Source organism: Styela clava, chromosome 12, assembly GCF_964204865.1.
Source record: "Styela clava chromosome 12, kaStyClav1.hap1.2, whole genome shotgun sequence".
NCBI lineage: Eukaryota > Metazoa > Chordata > Ascidiacea > Stolidobranchia > Styelidae > Styela > Styela clava.
Window position 1 is genome coordinate 13,701,868 of NC_135261.1, and position 16,865 is coordinate 13,718,732.

General features: G+C 31.9%; 1 protein-coding gene across 1 annotated transcript; it reads left to right on the top strand.

The window, feature by feature from the left end:
* The first annotated feature begins 1,020 nt into the window (after nt 1-1,020).
* Nucleotides 1,021-15,323, top strand: LOC120329582 (polypeptide N-acetylgalactosaminyltransferase 16-like). Its single transcript, XM_039396239.2, has 14 exons — nt 1,021-1,401; nt 1,994-2,148; nt 2,793-2,900; nt 3,452-3,519; nt 7,318-7,383; nt 8,170-8,291; nt 9,223-9,395; nt 10,274-10,377; nt 10,956-11,082; nt 11,715-11,807; nt 12,460-12,543; nt 12,994-13,120; nt 13,266-13,391; nt 14,211-15,323. The coding sequence occupies exons 1-14, from the start codon at nt 1,285-1,287 to the stop codon at nt 14,385-14,387; spliced, it is 1,647 nt and encodes a 548-aa protein (XP_039252173.2). The 5' UTR covers nt 1,021-1,284; the 3' UTR covers nt 14,388-15,323.
* Nucleotides 15,324-16,865: the final 1,542 nt, after the last annotated feature.

Genomic DNA, 16,865 nt, shown 5'->3' on the forward strand with positions numbered 1-16,865 from the left:
ATAGAGGTTTAATAAAAATTTATTGATATTATTACAAAAAGAATTTTTGTTGTGGAATGATCAATGGCAACATAAAATAATTCTTTATGCAAACATGAAACTGTAAAAAAGTATTTTGAAAAAAAATATGTCATATAGGTCTGTTTAAAATAATCTCAAGTGTTACTATACTTTTTGTACTTTTGTTGAATTGCATTGTTCGTTGTAATTGTTACCATTTTCAGACTTGGTCAGCTAATTAAAAGACTCCACATACATTTATGAAGGTGTTGATTATGAAAAAAAAAATTTAATTCCTAAATATACGATTTGAAGTATATTTCAAGTTGATATTTTTATAGTTAACTTATATATTTGAAACATAAAAGTATATAGTCAGTGAACTTGTGAATGTTTATTTGACTGTAAGATCAGAAGATGTTGAATTTGACATAATTTTAATGGCTCTACCTCAGTACGGTAGCATTTGGCAACTACTGAACTAAGTTACGCTATGTCATCTGATTTATGAAAAGGGATCTCCTAATAATAAGGTCAAACTTCGTCATTTTTAATTTGTTTGTATTGTCATATTTTAAAGTTTTCAAAATAAACTATCTATCTATACAAAAATCCACCCCAAATTATTTTTCTATTATCTGATGCTGAATATCTTATTACACCTAGAGTAGATAAAAAAAAAAAAGAACAGAGCTGCATGACATAAATTATGAATAACTTATATACACCTAACCCTGACCAGAAAACAGTTGTTGTCATTAGCGACAACGCGAACTCTGCATGGCTCCGCAGCGGCAGCTACCGTGTACAGGAGAGATAGCGAAAATATTGAAACATTCTCCCTTTCTCTCTCTATATATATATATATATATATATATTTATACATAAAGAGAGAGAGAACGAAATACTGTGAAATGTTGGAGGAATATACTACAGTGTGTTCTGATTCTATTTTATTGAACGACTAACATACCGGTTTCCAGTGAATTGTGCTATAATATATGTCGCCAGACACACGCGGCGGTGATCTTGCTGCATTCACAAGTCAATTTTTTCATGTGGTTGCAGGTGTCGCGAAAATTAATTGGCGACGTTATGAACTTTGCCGTCGGCGTTGTCTGGTGATGATTTATAGCGACGACATCAAATACAGAAATAGAACGACTGGTTTAAGAATTGTACTTTAACGTAGAGTAAACATAGATTTTTAACATCGTGGAATTGCAATATTGGAAAATTCTGAAATGACTTGATGATGCAATATCGGATTTGGGAACTGCAAACATGAAGCCCTTCTCTTTGCGAACTTTTAAAATAGGCATAGTCGTTGCTCTCTTTTGTTGGACAATAATTAGTTGTTTTTCTTGGACAAAAAGGGGAAAATTCTTTGCTAAGAGTGAGGTTTGTACACATTTTATCATTGCAGATGACTCAAAATACGTGAAAAGTATTGTAGACCTGATGACGGTGCGATCCGTCCGTCACGACTCCTGTCGTTTCTATATTCAGATATTATTCAGAAACTTTAATGTTGGATCTTTTTGACTGCTGAAGTGATAAATAAAATAACTCTGACTACTACAGCACTAGATTATTGCAGTATTGTATAATTTACATTAATGTTTGCTACAATGTTTATCAGCGGCTAATTAAATTCTATATTTATGACCACTACTATCCAGACTATCTGACTATTGGGAAAAATTTTATGATTTGCAAAAATGACACTGTCTTTCTGTAGCCTGATATTCCCCTTAATACTGAAAAACAATAATAAAATTGCTGCAGTATAGTGAGATAGTAGTAACAAGATTCTGAGATTGGTTTTGCCAATGAAAGCAAATGTCAGCATTAGGGCTGTAGGGTCAGCAAAGAATTATGTGCAATGTAATTAAATTGATACAATAAATTTCATAATTTTATATAGTTTTGATGCCGATGTCCTTACTTCCCAATTTCTGACATAATTAGTTCAATATTGTTGTTATTCCAGGAAAAAGTAAAGTTGAATACAGAATTCAATTTTGAAAGATACATTGCCCAGCAAAAATTTAAATCAGAAGATCCTTATATAAGAAATTCATTTAATCAAAAACGAAGTGATGAAATACGCACAGATAGAGATTTACCTGATTCACGGAATCGACAGTAAGCATTACTTTTTTATACATTGGTAGTTTTAACTGCATTGCCTAGGCTTTATTATTGGAAAAGAGGTAATATTGTTTGCGGATGTTAATTAACATAACATTTTTTGATAAGTACCAAGTTTAAACTTTGCGTATATTCCATTGTTTAGAAATTTTCATTTCTTCATTTTTATTTTTTTCTATTTTATGGCAGCAAACAAATTGTCTCTGAATATCCCCCGACCCCCAACCATTTTTGTTTTAATGAATTTTTTCACATAAATCTCGTTTTTTCCTGGCATCACCAGCTATTGTTTCACATTCGTTTTTCTGCATGTTTTTAAATTATCAATATATTTAGGCTTGACTTTTTCATGTTTTATTCGATTTTGGAACGATGAAGCATTTTGCTATAAGGTGACCTATTTAAGCCTCCGCTGAACTTAAACTTGAGTTTGAATACTTATTGAAATAACCACTAGTTATAAGGTACAATAGTATTATAATTCTCCTAATTTTAAATCAATTAATAAATGGAGTCGAAAGAATGAAAAAAAAATTCAAAAACTTATAACAAGTTTGACAATGCATTTACTCTGTTGTAATTGAATGTACTTGCATTGTATAAAAACACTTCGACACAAAGTCTGTATTTTACTCTAGATGTCTCAACCACCAATATAACCTCAAAATACTTCAGAAAAAGAAAACTTCGGTTATAATCACTTTTCACAATGAAGCGAGATCTACTCTTCTGAGAACTGTGGTTAGGTATGGTGTATTTACATTTTTGAAAGAAATTATCATTCTTTTATTAACTTTAACCACCCAAAGCCTAATGAGGTTAAGTTAAATAAAAACCTTCCAAAAATTCAGTCAATTTGTCATTTTGGTTCTTGAGAAGTCATATTTAACATTAATATTTTCATACAAATTGAATCAATTTAGTGGTAATAATTATTTTTTGAATCTCTGTTACGCATCGCATAAATAAAATGGAGACTCTGAAAAAGCGAGCAAAACTTCTATCAAAGTCTCATAAAATTTTGTGAGGTAGATTACGCTAACTTAGCTGAAAATTCTATAAATTATTGTTGATAACTTGATATTACAATATCATAAATTTTACTTTTTGATCTTTTTAATTGTTCACAAATAAGTCTTTTTGTGCCATTTATCAAATGTAAATATCACACGCAAATAAATAATCCTATTTTACAGTTGATATGAGGTTTGCAATTTGCTTTTTTTGGGCCCATTTGGCAAATATTTTCATTCAATTACGAAATTATTCCTTTATTGACAATAACATTGTTTTTTAGTGTACTAACAAGAAGTCCGGAAGAACTAATAAAAGAAGTTATATTGGTTGATGATTTCAGTGATGATCGTGAGTGTTATCTTTTTATTATTTTTTCGGAGGGCGTATACTCTTAGAAGAAAAAGTTAAAATTTATTTTGTTTTTTTTCTTGTTAAACTTTTAATAATTATAACTTCACATGAATGTAATTTTTTATTTGTCTTCCATATTCGATGGGTATTTTCTAAATCTATGTATGGTCTTGTCTACTTCTACGAAATATAAATATCATACATGATAATATGTTTAGTGCGGGGTGGTCATAAATTCCTATTACAATTTATAATTTCATTATGAAGTCAATTCCCAATATTTCTCAACCGGCTTTGTTACTTATCGATTTTAATCGGTAAGTATGTTGATAGGTATTTGTCTGTCTGTCTGTCTGTTAGATGCACGCGATATCTCACGAAAGCGAGATTGAATCTGCTCCAAATTTTGCATGTGCATTCATCATATGTCGGACCAGAAGCCTATTGATTTTGGATGAATTATGTCGTATAATTAGCGAGTTATTAATTAATTAGTGATGGGACACAAGGTGTCACTATGGAGTAAGAGCGCTTTTTTGGGGGATCCCCCAGGGATGGCCAATACCGAATAGTTCACTATTTCGAATACATTCGAAATTATTATTTTCGAATATGAAATTTCGAATACTTCGAAATTAAAATCCAGTAATAGAATCTAAGTGTATGAAGGAATTTTTATACAATAAACAATGGGAAAACTTCTATTTACAACCTGGCTATATTACCAGGCATTTCATGTTTGCAGATTATTGCGATATATATTTTATTTAACATGAGTTGTGTTAATTAACAGAATTAAAATAATACGACAAGGCATTTTAAATAGTGGTATCGGTGATGGATTTGAATGCTTGCGCAACACAAAATCATCCTAGTAAAACGCCCATACTTTTAAATACCAACCATTATCCAAATTATTTGTCAAAAAGCGGGATAAAGTATGAGTTCTTTTTCAGACTTGTGACAATTTTGTGTGAGTACAAAAATACGAATCAAAAAATAATTATATTCGGGAACTTTACCACACATTTTAAGTCCGCAGATCGCCGTTGTATGTTTGTGTAATAATACTTTTATTATTTTATAAATACGAAAACTATTTATAATCGGGTAGTTTACCACACATTCAATGTCCACAGATCACCGTTGTATTTTGTAAATACGAAAATAGGAATCAAAGAATAATATCAATCGCGAGTTTGCCTCACAATTTATGTCCACAGAATGCCGTGATATTGTGCCCGAATATAATTAATTTTTGATTCTTATTTTCGTACTCACGAAAAAATTGTCACAAGTCGGAAAAATAATTTATACTTTATTACACATTCAAGTCCACAAATCGCCGTTGTATTTTTGAGTTATAATAGTTTTAATATTTTGTAAATACGAATCCGAATTTAATTATAATTGGGCAGTTTACCACACATTTCATGCCAACAAATACCCGTGGTATTTGGTATTAATTATCGATCGGTATTAATTATCATTATCGATACTTTTGACCATCATTATCAAAATTATTAGCAAGAAAGCGGGTGAAAGTATTTTTCTAATAAATCAACTTGTTTCCCAACTTGTGACAATTTATTGGATATCGTAACAATTACGGCTATAAATACCGTATTTCCCGGCTAATAAGTCTACACGGCAAATAGGACGATGTATATTTTTAGCACTCAAAAAAAGGGGGTTTTCCATATAGGCCTCCAAGAAGACGGGTAGAAAAATTGTTCCCTGTTGTTCAGTTATGCTAATATGCGCTAATAATAATGTTTAGAACCAGATCACGTTTGTTTAGTAGAATCATACTCACAGAATTAACTATTTTTAACAATAAAGCGGTAATTTTAAGTTAAAAATCACAATCATTTTGAACAATCTATAATTTTATAGGGTCAGAACAGAACCAGATCATGTTTGTTTGGTAGAACCATACTCACGGAATTAACTATTCTCAACAACGAAGCGGTAAATTTAAATTATAAAGCGGCAATCATTTTGGACAACCTATCAACCCGAATGTTGAAATAATTTTGGAATGTGATAAGTTCCACATGGTACGTCCACTGGTTATTTCACAGCTGTGTTTCATGTCCCTGTCATTTTCTGCTGAATCGGCAAAACCAAAGGGTCATAAATCACTTACTTTATCTCGGTGGCGGTGGCCGTGTTTTCTCTTTTAAGTAACGATAACCGGCCTACGATTAAATATCATGATTGGCAGACCCATAAGAACCAAATATAAGGTTAACACAAATTATGCTTGAGAAGACTAATGCGAAAAATAAGCAGGCCACATAGAAATAAAATAAACATGCTTTCTCAATAAGGCGCCCCACCCCCCAAAAAATCAAGCCAAAATTGGGTCTAGAAAAGCATAAGCGACTTATTAGCCAGGAAATACGGTGATTGTCGATTTTTCGACTAATGGAAATGATTTTGTGAATTAAAAGACGAATGTCGGCACTGTCCACCAACGCAAACGTGCAAATGTGTCGCAACACTATGCGACGTATATTCGCGCTGAATATAAACAATCAAAATGCCGACTCTATTTCATCGTCATTACAATACGCCAGAAAGCGTAAAAAGTCGTTTGAAGATTCCGGTAAAACGAAACACCGTGACTACTATTCGTAATTATTCGGAAATGAGCCGAAAAGGTATTCGAATACTTTGATATTCGAATAATTTCGAATATTCGATTCGTTTTGGACAACCCTGGGATCCCCTAACTTTTGATCGATAAGTCTTCGGTCTCTGACTGACATTCTCATTTTAATTTTTATCCGTGTTTATTTGTATTTTTTGCTTCATTTAGTACATTTATATATTCCCACTATTGGTTTCATAAATTTCGAAACATATTCTACCAAATGATGATTAAAGGCGAATGGGAATTAATATCATGTTTGACTGCTCCAAAGTGCCATGGCATGTAATATTGGTGAACAAGCTGCATTAGTGCATTACCTTCTTTGATGATCACTCTTGCCTTGTGCTTGTTCTCTGTAAACTCATGCTTTTATCAAATTGGATTTCTATATAAGACTCCTGAGAGATTGTAGTTTGAATCTTTCTAGATTGAATAGAAAACTACAGCATTGTCATTTCCATCTATGGCCGTAGATGCAGTTTTATGATATTAAAATATGCCCGCATATTTAGTAATCTGTTGGTAACATTAAAGCACATCCAAATTCTTTTACCTAATTTAATACAGGACTTCATGAGCGCGCTTTATATTTAACTATATCTCTAATTTTTATATTTTTCTTCAACATTATACATATCTTATATACTTGAATATAGTTTTGACTTCATGGATTCATACTAAACCCAGCATGATCTCTATGTAGGTGTGATCTAGGTATTTTAATTTCTATTGTATAATAATAGCAGTTTATGTATCAACTCCAATAAATACATGCCTTGTGACACTTATTCTTGTGCAATTAAGGTTCAAAAGGGTGTGTTTTTGTGCTGAATATACATAATTCTTTCATCAGACGACCTCATTAAAATCTTTTGTATATTGGCTTCACCCATGAACAAGTTACAAATCTAGCATAAAGTAATAACAATCTTGTCTTGAGCATGAACTGCAACTAAATTATGACCAGTACTACATAAAAATTTCAATTATATTTTTATAAAGCGCTTCAAGATGATAATTTTTTGTACAAGTATTTCCTTGTTTACCCGATATTCCAAATTGTGTCTTTTAGATGATAACCTCATGCTTTGATTGGGATTGCATTTGCTTGACTTGCATTATTTTATTATTTTTAGCCGATGATTGCAAAATGCTTGAAAGGATTCCGAAAGTTAGATGTATTCGAAATACACAAAGAGAAGGTAACATTACTTTAAATTGTATTATTATGTTCATATCCGACTTCTTTGGAAATCAAGCCATCCTGGTTTTCCTCCGCTTAGGAAATCAATGAAATCATATCCTATTTTATTGTTCTTAGTGGTTCAATTGCTTATCCTGGAATATATTGTGAATTGTGAATATGAAAATTCTTTTTCTATCTTTCAAAACTTTATGGGCTATCCTATCATGAATATTCATTTTGAGATAATATTGTGAATTGTGATGGTGATAATATTATGGTTTTACTAAATGTTCTTTAAAATGAGGTAGAAAATCAGACAAAACATTACAGCTAAGCCATGCGTGTATGTTAGTTTGCAGCAAGCTTGTTGAATCACAGAATAATGGTCTAAGTCCAGTATCATTTTGTTACATACACTATGAATATTCCTGAACAGTTAAAGTAGACTCCTAAAATATAGTGATACTCCTCTTTTAACTTGGGCAGTGCTGACTTGGCTTGTGGTTGGCACATGATGCTAAACATGAGGAACAGGCTTGCCATCTCACCTTTCACTACCTTGCGCAGGTCCGAATCCCATATGAGAGGATTGGTAAACTTGCTATTCGAGAGTAGTCCGCTGTTTAGTTACGGCTTCTATCATCAAGTCCATTCAACTGAAAAAAAATTCACTATTGCCATATCTAATATAGACTGGTAACTAGATGAGGGGCTGTGGTCTAGACCGCCTTTTAAACTTTCCTCCACCTAGGTTAAATATTGAAAGTCCTATTCTGAGTCATTTTATTTTACTTCTCCACAGGTCTGATAAGGTCTCGGGTGTCTGGTGCCATCCGAGCTGTTGCTCCAATCTTAACTTTTCTTGATTCGCATTGTGAATGTAATGTTGGATGGTTGCCACCTTTACTGGAAAGAGTTACAGAGGTAAATATAGTATTTATATTTATAATAAAACTATTATTCAGAAGGTTATTTTAGCAGATATTCCATATTACTCCATAATAAACTAATGAAGACGGTGGGGTTATTTGAGTAGTTTTTGACATTTGAAGCGTTGTAATTCTGATTGAAATCGATTTTCACTGAAATTATAGTTTCATTGTAACATTCTGACTCTGTACTTCCTTGCATAACAGTTAGTCTTAATCAATGTATTTAAATCGCCTCAAATATGCAATTTTTCAAATGCTCATTTTTCAAGGATAATTGAGTATACTGACATCTACCAGTAAAGTCAAAGCTAAGAAAGCCCTAGAACCAAATCAAAGACCTTCATGAGAAACTTGGGTACATATAGTTTATTTTGAAAAATACTAATTACAAAAACCTTGAAACAAAATTATCTGATATCACTTTAAACTTGGTATGATAGATCGCAATTATGGTTGCCATAAACTTATTGCCACAGATAGGCTTTCATTTAAAATAATAATTTTCGCCTGAATTCTTTTTCTGTGTCGGCTGTTTTTTTTATTATTGCTACATGTTTTCAGAGATGACATTGGTTGGGATTACATCAACTAAAGCCTTTGTGAATGCACTAAGCTTACTGGTGGAGTAGGACTCTGTGCTTGGCTTGTCCACAGCTCTCTTTTTAAATATTTTTTAGGTACAAGAAAAGAACCGCTTTCTCAAAATTTTACAGTTGCGCATTGCGGATTTACACTCATATTCATTAAGAATATAAGCCTATATTGAAAGATGGTAATGTTGTAGGCTACAAAAAAGTGTTAGGGCTCAAAATGGTCACAAAGAACCTCATAATCCTGTGTTACAGCAGCGGAAGAGGCCATCTATGCATAATAGGCTACTCGATTTACCCCACGATCTTGTCTAATATGAGTTTCTCTTGCAGGACTCTACAAGAGTGGTTAGCCCCATTATTGATATAATAAATATGGATAATTTCAATTATATGTCGGCATCGGCAGATCTGAGGGGTGGCTTTGATTGGAGCTTGCATTTTAAATGGGAACGACTCGATGCAGAAACACTAGAAAAGCGATATGACCCCGTCGGCCCCATTAGGTAGGTTTAATAAATATATTTATAGCATTATTAAGGATTTAATTTGTATTGAAATACTGTCAAAATATGTGACTTGAACCAGGAATCTCTGGAATGGAACAAAAATTTGAGTCTGTTCAAAATTAACTATTTCAATATTTGTAATTCTTTATTTTGAAACTAAGTTTCAGAAAATTTTTATTTGAAATATTATCATTTTGACCAATTGAAGTCTCGTAGGGTTATCAAAAAGTTAATTTCTGTGCAAAATATATCACATTTATCAATATTTACCACATATTTGAGATTCCATTATTGTAAATATTGTTTTTAAAGTGTACTGTGGAGTTTAAATGTAAGTTTTTCGGTTTTGTTATTAATATCTGGCTGGAGCCAGCCAAATTTTTGTGTTTTGAAAAAACGATTGGCAAGTCTTGACTATTTTGCATTAGCCACAAAAGCTATTTTTTATTTTTATTAAGTATGTTTAGTATCTTCTAATATTTACTTAATTAGACACTAAGTGTACATAGGGATTATTTTGTTGTCGTTGTTCATCTTGTTAGTCATTCTTCTCTTATTTTTTTGTTGTGGAAAAATCGTTTTTCTCTTTAATTACTGAACCAGTTGCTTCGGAATTTTCAGTGATGAAAGATTGTATTTGTCGCTAAATGACCATTACTTTTATTCAATCCAAATATTTCTGTTGGCTCTATGGAATTCGATTTTTGTGTGCCAGGACTTCATCAAAATAAATAATTGTTTACCACGTTCGTCGTTATCTGGTTGCCAGGCGAAGTCATGAAGACTGCGGTACTGGTAATAGATTGCATACCTGTGCTACTTCGTTTTGGCCTTCATATCCATATATTTGAGCATTGCAATCTTGTTATATTTAGAACTCCTGTGATAGCTGGAGGCCTGTTTGTCATTGATAAATATTGGTTCAATAGACTTGGAAAATATGATACTGCAATGAACATTTGGGGAGGCGAAAATTTTGGTAAGATTCTTGAGATTATAATTATAATTATCTGTAATCGCAATATGATTATCCTATCAATGTTTTAAAAATCTGATATGCTTTATGTTAGCTTCTAATTTAAATAGGTCAAATAAAATTAGGACAGCCTTGAAATTCTGATACTAAAAAAACTCATTTCATGTGGGTGGATATAATATTTAGTATTAAAAACCCATTTCGAACTCAATTGGAAACTTCCTAAATTTTGAAAAACTTTTGATTTTGGTCTAATTTTTGTGGAATTCACTACTTTGTAATTGTTTTCCTGTTTGTATTAACATGAACTGCACTAGGCCTCACGTCAATCGGGTTTTACTCACTTGCAATTCTACCCTATAATGATTTATAGTCTCAGCAGCTCTTGGCACTTTAGAGGTCTCCTCGCTCGGAGATCAATCTCATATATATCTGATTGAGTTCAAACGAACTTGCCATGAGCAAATTTACTTACCGTATATGAAAAAATAAAAATAAAAAATGAGGCAGTACCTATGTTTTTTTTACAATTCTTGTTCATTTCTCCCTTGTTGTAATAACAAAGACATTTTCTGTTTTAGAAATTTCATTTAGAACGTGGATGTGTGGGGGAACCCTTGAAATCATACCTTGCAGTAGAGTTGGACATGTCTTCAGAAAAAAGCATCCGTATACTTTTCCTGACGGAAACGCTAATACTTATATAAGGTGTGCTTTGATTTCATGTCCGCTGCCTAACAAGTTTTCTTCAGAAAGATTTTTTCCGCTCTCTGATGAAGTTTTCACCCTCCAATTTATATATGGATATTTTTATCTATATCAAATATTTATGTGACTTTTGCTCTGAACAATGCTCCTCACAGCAATTTAGTTTTGAAAGAGCAGAATCTTTCTGAATTGATGATTTCCATGGCAGTTTGAGACCCCGAAAAAGTGGAAGTGTCCCTATCATCAAAACTGATTGCAAAAGGCTGATACAAAATTAGCTCTGTCAGAAATTTTGCCTTGCATTGATAAGCTACTCGAGAGCGAGCAGTGTTATTAATGTTGATCAGCCCTTGAATTTGAAAAAATAATTGAAGTTGAATAATCTTTTGAGGGAAATTTGAACTTTTTTTTATGCTGAAAATGGGCCACAACAGAATGGAAAGTTGAGAACCACTGAGTTTAGACCACATACACGCAGACCCCCCTCCCCGCACATTAATGCTTTTGGTTTAACATTTTTCTTTTTCTACGGAACTGTTTATCATAGGATTTGAAATGAGGTATGACATCATTTTTGTTCACTGGTTTTCCTTATCCTTTTTCTATTTTGTCAATCTGTGTTATAATTTCAGAAACACAAGAAGAACGGCAGAAGTATGGATGGACGATTATAAAAAATATTATTTTGCTGCAAGACCGTCCGCAATAAATAAAAATTATGGAAAGTATGTTAGATTTTGTAAACACAGCATAATTCTATGATTTAATATTGTTCAGTGTAACGAAACTTATAACACATTTTAAGCAGTCCAAATGTTATCACAAATAATAAGATAATACGAAATGTAACCATAGTCAATGCAGCAAACAGACAGTGTTTTTGGATCAGTTTTTAATGGTTATTAAACCTAAAGTAAGAAGTTGTGCATCTACCAGTGAGATAATCTGGATGGGGATTAGGAATAAATTTACGTCGTAGTCATCTCAAAACGTTTTTCGCTTTAATATGGTTTGACGAAAAAGGAATTAAAATTTCAATTGGTGTAAATTTCAAATATCTATGAAAACCAAAATTTTGACAAATGCAAGCCTTCTTTTAATAGTCTTTTGAAAATAAGTTTAGAGTTTTTAATAAGTAAGAAGTTTAGAATTTTGACTCTGAAGAATTAGAAATGCCTAATTTTGCCAAGACTCTCGAATTCAAAAACACAGCTCGGCCTCATAGTCCAATATCAGTCAAAACTTGCTAAAGGATAAATCTACAACCCCTGTGTTATCATGCTATTCCAATCTAGATAACAAATACTTTGCTTATTCAAAGGCATATATTTATGATGTACCCATTATTTTGTGCTTGATATCAAATTGTTTTTACAGTATTGATGAAAGAAAAAAGTTGAGAAAGGATCTTCAATGCAAAACTTTTGAATGGTATCTGGATACAATTTATCCACAGCTCAGGTAATAAATTGAAATAACTTATTTAAAATTATTTGAAAATTTTATAAATGTTGACGGCGGGGCACATAGCGCTTTTAGAAATTTGCTCGTCATTTCACCTGCCGAAGAAAGGCCTTAAACTTATGAATAGGCGTCTTATCGGCTTCCATCGCCCCAGAGATAAATAAGAAATAAAAGTCTTATTCACTTTATGGACAACATGTAACCCTGTCTGTAAGTCGAAGCAATCGCGAGTTGCGTTGAATACAATCAAATTAATATGGCAATATACCGGTACTTTAAATGCTCTCCATCTCTATCATGGATTGAATATTTTGTCCAAGTGAAAAACCTTTATTTAAAAAAGTCAGCTTTTACCAATTAGTGTAATCGCACAGATTTTCAATGAAAAATTTGCCTCCATATAATAAAACTATCATTTCTTTCAATCTTCATGAAATTTGTTTTCAGTATACCATTGTTAACAAATCCATTGTCAACTTTTATACTTCGTGTTAAAGATGATGATAATTGTGTTGGTCCATCATCGGAACAAATTCTTGAGTTTCAATCTTGCAGTAAAAATGAAGAAAATCAGGTATTGCATTTTTAATGAAGCATTTTCATGGCTTTTCTCTCCAACTAAGGCTCCAGGCCGGGGGTGAAAGCGGGTGGAAAGATGTGTAAAATGTGCTATATTAAATTATTTAGAAACATAATAGCTGTAATGTGTTATATTTCAGATTTGGAAATTGTCTCCAGAAGGTCACCTTGAACATCAGGGTACACGCAGATGTGCAGAGCCTGTTAAAATGCTTGATAAATTACATATTGTGTTGACACCATGCATGGGAAGCATTTCTGATCAAGTAAGTTTTATGCATTTAAAGATAAAATGAATGCATATGATGAAATGGAGCAGCAAGAAAAACTACTTGCCATTGTTGTCTAGTTCTCATAGGGTGACAAATCAACCACGGTTCATACGGTTATGAATAAACACGTTTATTACCTTCAGAAGTATTATTAACTTCGATAAGATGTTCCTTCTACTATTGTCTCTATTTTCATTTCAATAGCATTGTATAAATTAGAGACCACAATATCAATGCATCAATAGAAATGCATTTTGACTGCTTTTACTGAAATGGCAAAGCTGAAAGTGTTGGGACCACTGGTCCAGATCATTAGCGTGTAAAGACAGGAGGAAATGACCTTTTTTATTATTAATCATTCATATCCTAACCTGCGGCAACCTGCAGCTCTTTGTTCTCGGAGCTTTGGCTACTGTGAATCAAAGTGGTTAAAGCAGTTTAGGATTCAATGCCAGGCGGAAGCATAAATCCAAATACAATTCACATCACAACGGTTCCCAATGTGTAAGTCGCGAGCGGTAAAAATGGGTCGCATTAAAGTGATTCATGTCTGTCAAAACTTTTTATTTTACAAGTTGTTTTCATTTCGTCATAGACTGATTTATTACATCATTCGTATTTCATTTAAATTTTCAGGAAAAACTAGTTTATTGCATCATAAGTGGTTTTTAATTTATACTAGTTTCAGTATATGTAGTGGCCACAAGTAAGTTTGAAGTTGTTGGCAAGAATGCCAAATGCCTCTTTCAATGCTCAAGGTTGCCGAGCCGTGTCCTAAACCTACAAATAATTTATTCATTCATATTTTTACAGAGATGGAAGTTAAAAGACAATATGATCATTCATAGGATCAGTGAACTTTGTTTATATTCATGCCCGACTGTTAATGGAGCCCCGTTGCATCAATTAACGCTAGTCAACTGTAAATCTAAGTCTACGCAAAAACCAACTGAATGTAGAGAATGGAATAAAATTGTAACAGAACGATAGTGACATCACCAATAAAAGGATTTCATACTGGCTGATATTTTTCAAACGGCATATAAAAAACTGGTGCTGCAGATAAATATGGTGGAATGCTTCTTCGTGTCTTACCCAATCATAGATTGTGTCTTATGAATGAGATTGAGTCAAATTTTAAAGTTTTCACTTAGAATTTGGTGTTAATTGTGTAATCTACTAGCACTAGTAAATCACATTGGGTTTTGTTTGGAAAATCGAAAAAAAATTTCAAACTAGAAACAAAAATTTTATGAAACGTTTTTGAGAACTGTGAAATCTACCATTGTGCATTTAAATTTGGCTAACAGAATTATTTTTATTAAATTTTAAAACTAGTAAAATCTTGGGATAAAGATCCCTAGCATGTGGACTATTTTAGCACTAATTTTATAATAACATCATAATCACAACCAAGTTGAACCAACATATTGCGGTCATCATATATGCCAAACCACCTATCATAACTTTGACAAGTTTATATTCATTAAAATTAGAAACATTAGATTTGATTCTGAACTGAAAAACAATCGGACTGTCATTACGAAATTTGGTAAAACACTTTTTGCTTTAAACAAAGTTTCATCCCATATGTTCTGATTGTGATTTTTATTGGTATTTGTCTGTCTGTACTGTGATCCACTGTGTTCCTTGTCAAACAAATATACGATTTTGGGGCCTTTTTTGTGATAGAATTTTCAACTGCAATATTAGTAACATATGTGCCTTTTCTGTATCTTTAATGTATCATGCAGTACATAGTAATTGTGGTGCTGATTATGGTAAATATAAAGTAAATGTGTAGTTTTTAATTTTTGACACAATGCCAGTGTTATCCATTCTGTAAGTCTTATTTTGATTCGTTTTTGTATTGGTCATCATATGATCAGTATTAAAATCTGAAAGTCATAAATTAAATTACGAAAATTTTTTTTTGATATTTAACTAATGGTAGGCACATACATGTATGTATTGTAAAAAATGTAATTAAACATTGATCAAAATAATATAAAAAATTGACTTCATAACAAAATTGAAATGGGACCTTATGAATGAACACCTTGTATGTACTATACTTTTTTGAAGAATCATTTTACACCATGTCTCGGACTTACATTTTCCTATGGATGAAATTTTGAAATATTTCAGAATTGAGCCCAATCCTACCAGTAAATCATGTAGTTCTGATCTGTGTATAAGTGTATTACACCTTAATGGAGTGGTTCTCAACCTTTTTTTCCTCCCTACCTGTGCATTGAAAAATCAGTTTACGTTATTTGTTCAATTTTTAAAAGATACTTAGCTGATGTTATGCACGACTCTCAGTCTGGGTTTACTACGATTTGAATAGTCCATAATGCGTGCATACATATGTATTACAATAAAAGTAACTAATATTAGTAGAACTGCACTGAATACAAAGTAATATTTCTGTATTTCCTCCAAGAAAAACAAAACCCCTCTTTGGTTGGGAAACACTACCTTAATGCATGTAATAATGTGAAATAACGTAGATAGTTGCTTTATTTGAGCGTACATATTTCTAAATATATGCAGTGTTATTAAGCTCTTTCTGTCCATAATTTATTTTTATTTTAAAAACCAACAAGTGCTATCAATTATCGGTGCAAATATTTTCTTGTTATCATTTTATCAAACAATATATTATGGTGCTATTCTGGTAGAACTGTTAATCCAATACTCCTGTTAATCATCATGACAAATGTAATCTATCCTTTGAAGTTAAATTTAACAGACATGGAATTTTGCTTATCAAGACATTGACGTACTACTTTCTAATCTTATAAGCGTTTCTCAAAGTTATAACACGTAATGTTCTAAATTTATGCATGATATGTGTACCTATTTGTTTTTGAACGCCTGAAAAGTTTTATACCGCTGAGTTTGGGATTCAAAAAAAAATGAACGAAGCAAAAAATAAATCTTTGAAGCATTACAAGAAGTCATGATTATGAAAAAAAATTTTCTGAAAACTTTTTTAAACCTTTCTATATGTTCTTAACACGTAATGTTCTAAATTTATGCATATGTTATGTGTACCTATTTAAGTTTTGAAGGCCTGAAGACTTTTATACTGCTGAATTTGGGGATTCAAAAATAAGATGAAAATAGTGAAAAAAATATCTAAAAACATTTGAAGTCGCCATTATAAAATTTATATTTAATCATGATTTTATGCTACAGTTGATTTGAATATTTAAAACAATATTAACTGCAAATACAATGCATTAAATAGTTGACTTTCATTTTAAAACATTAATGATTTAAATAATGCAGGTGATAAATAAGAATAATGAAAGTATGCATTTTTTAGGAATTTTATTAGGTATTTTTAAATAATACAAATATTTTTGTTCCCTACTTTTATTCTTAAGCAGCTAAGTCTGTCTGGTTTTAATTAATCTTATGTTTGGACATTATTTCACATTTTATTCTGACCAATAAAAT

Bases quoted from the DNA above. Each gene is read 5' to 3' on its own strand.
- LOC120329582 (XM_039396239.2), top strand. From the start codon at position 1,285: ATGAAGCCCTTCTCTTTGCGAACTTTTAAAATAGGCATAGTCGTTGCT. The intron at 8,292-9,222 runs GTAAATATAGTA...TTTCTCTTGCAG, and splicing joins TACTGGAAAGAGTTACAGAG to GACTCTACAAGAGTGGTTAG. The intron at 9,396-10,273 runs GTAGGTTTAATA...TGTTATATTTAG, and splicing joins GACCCCGTCGGCCCCATTAG to AACTCCTGTGATAGCTGGAG.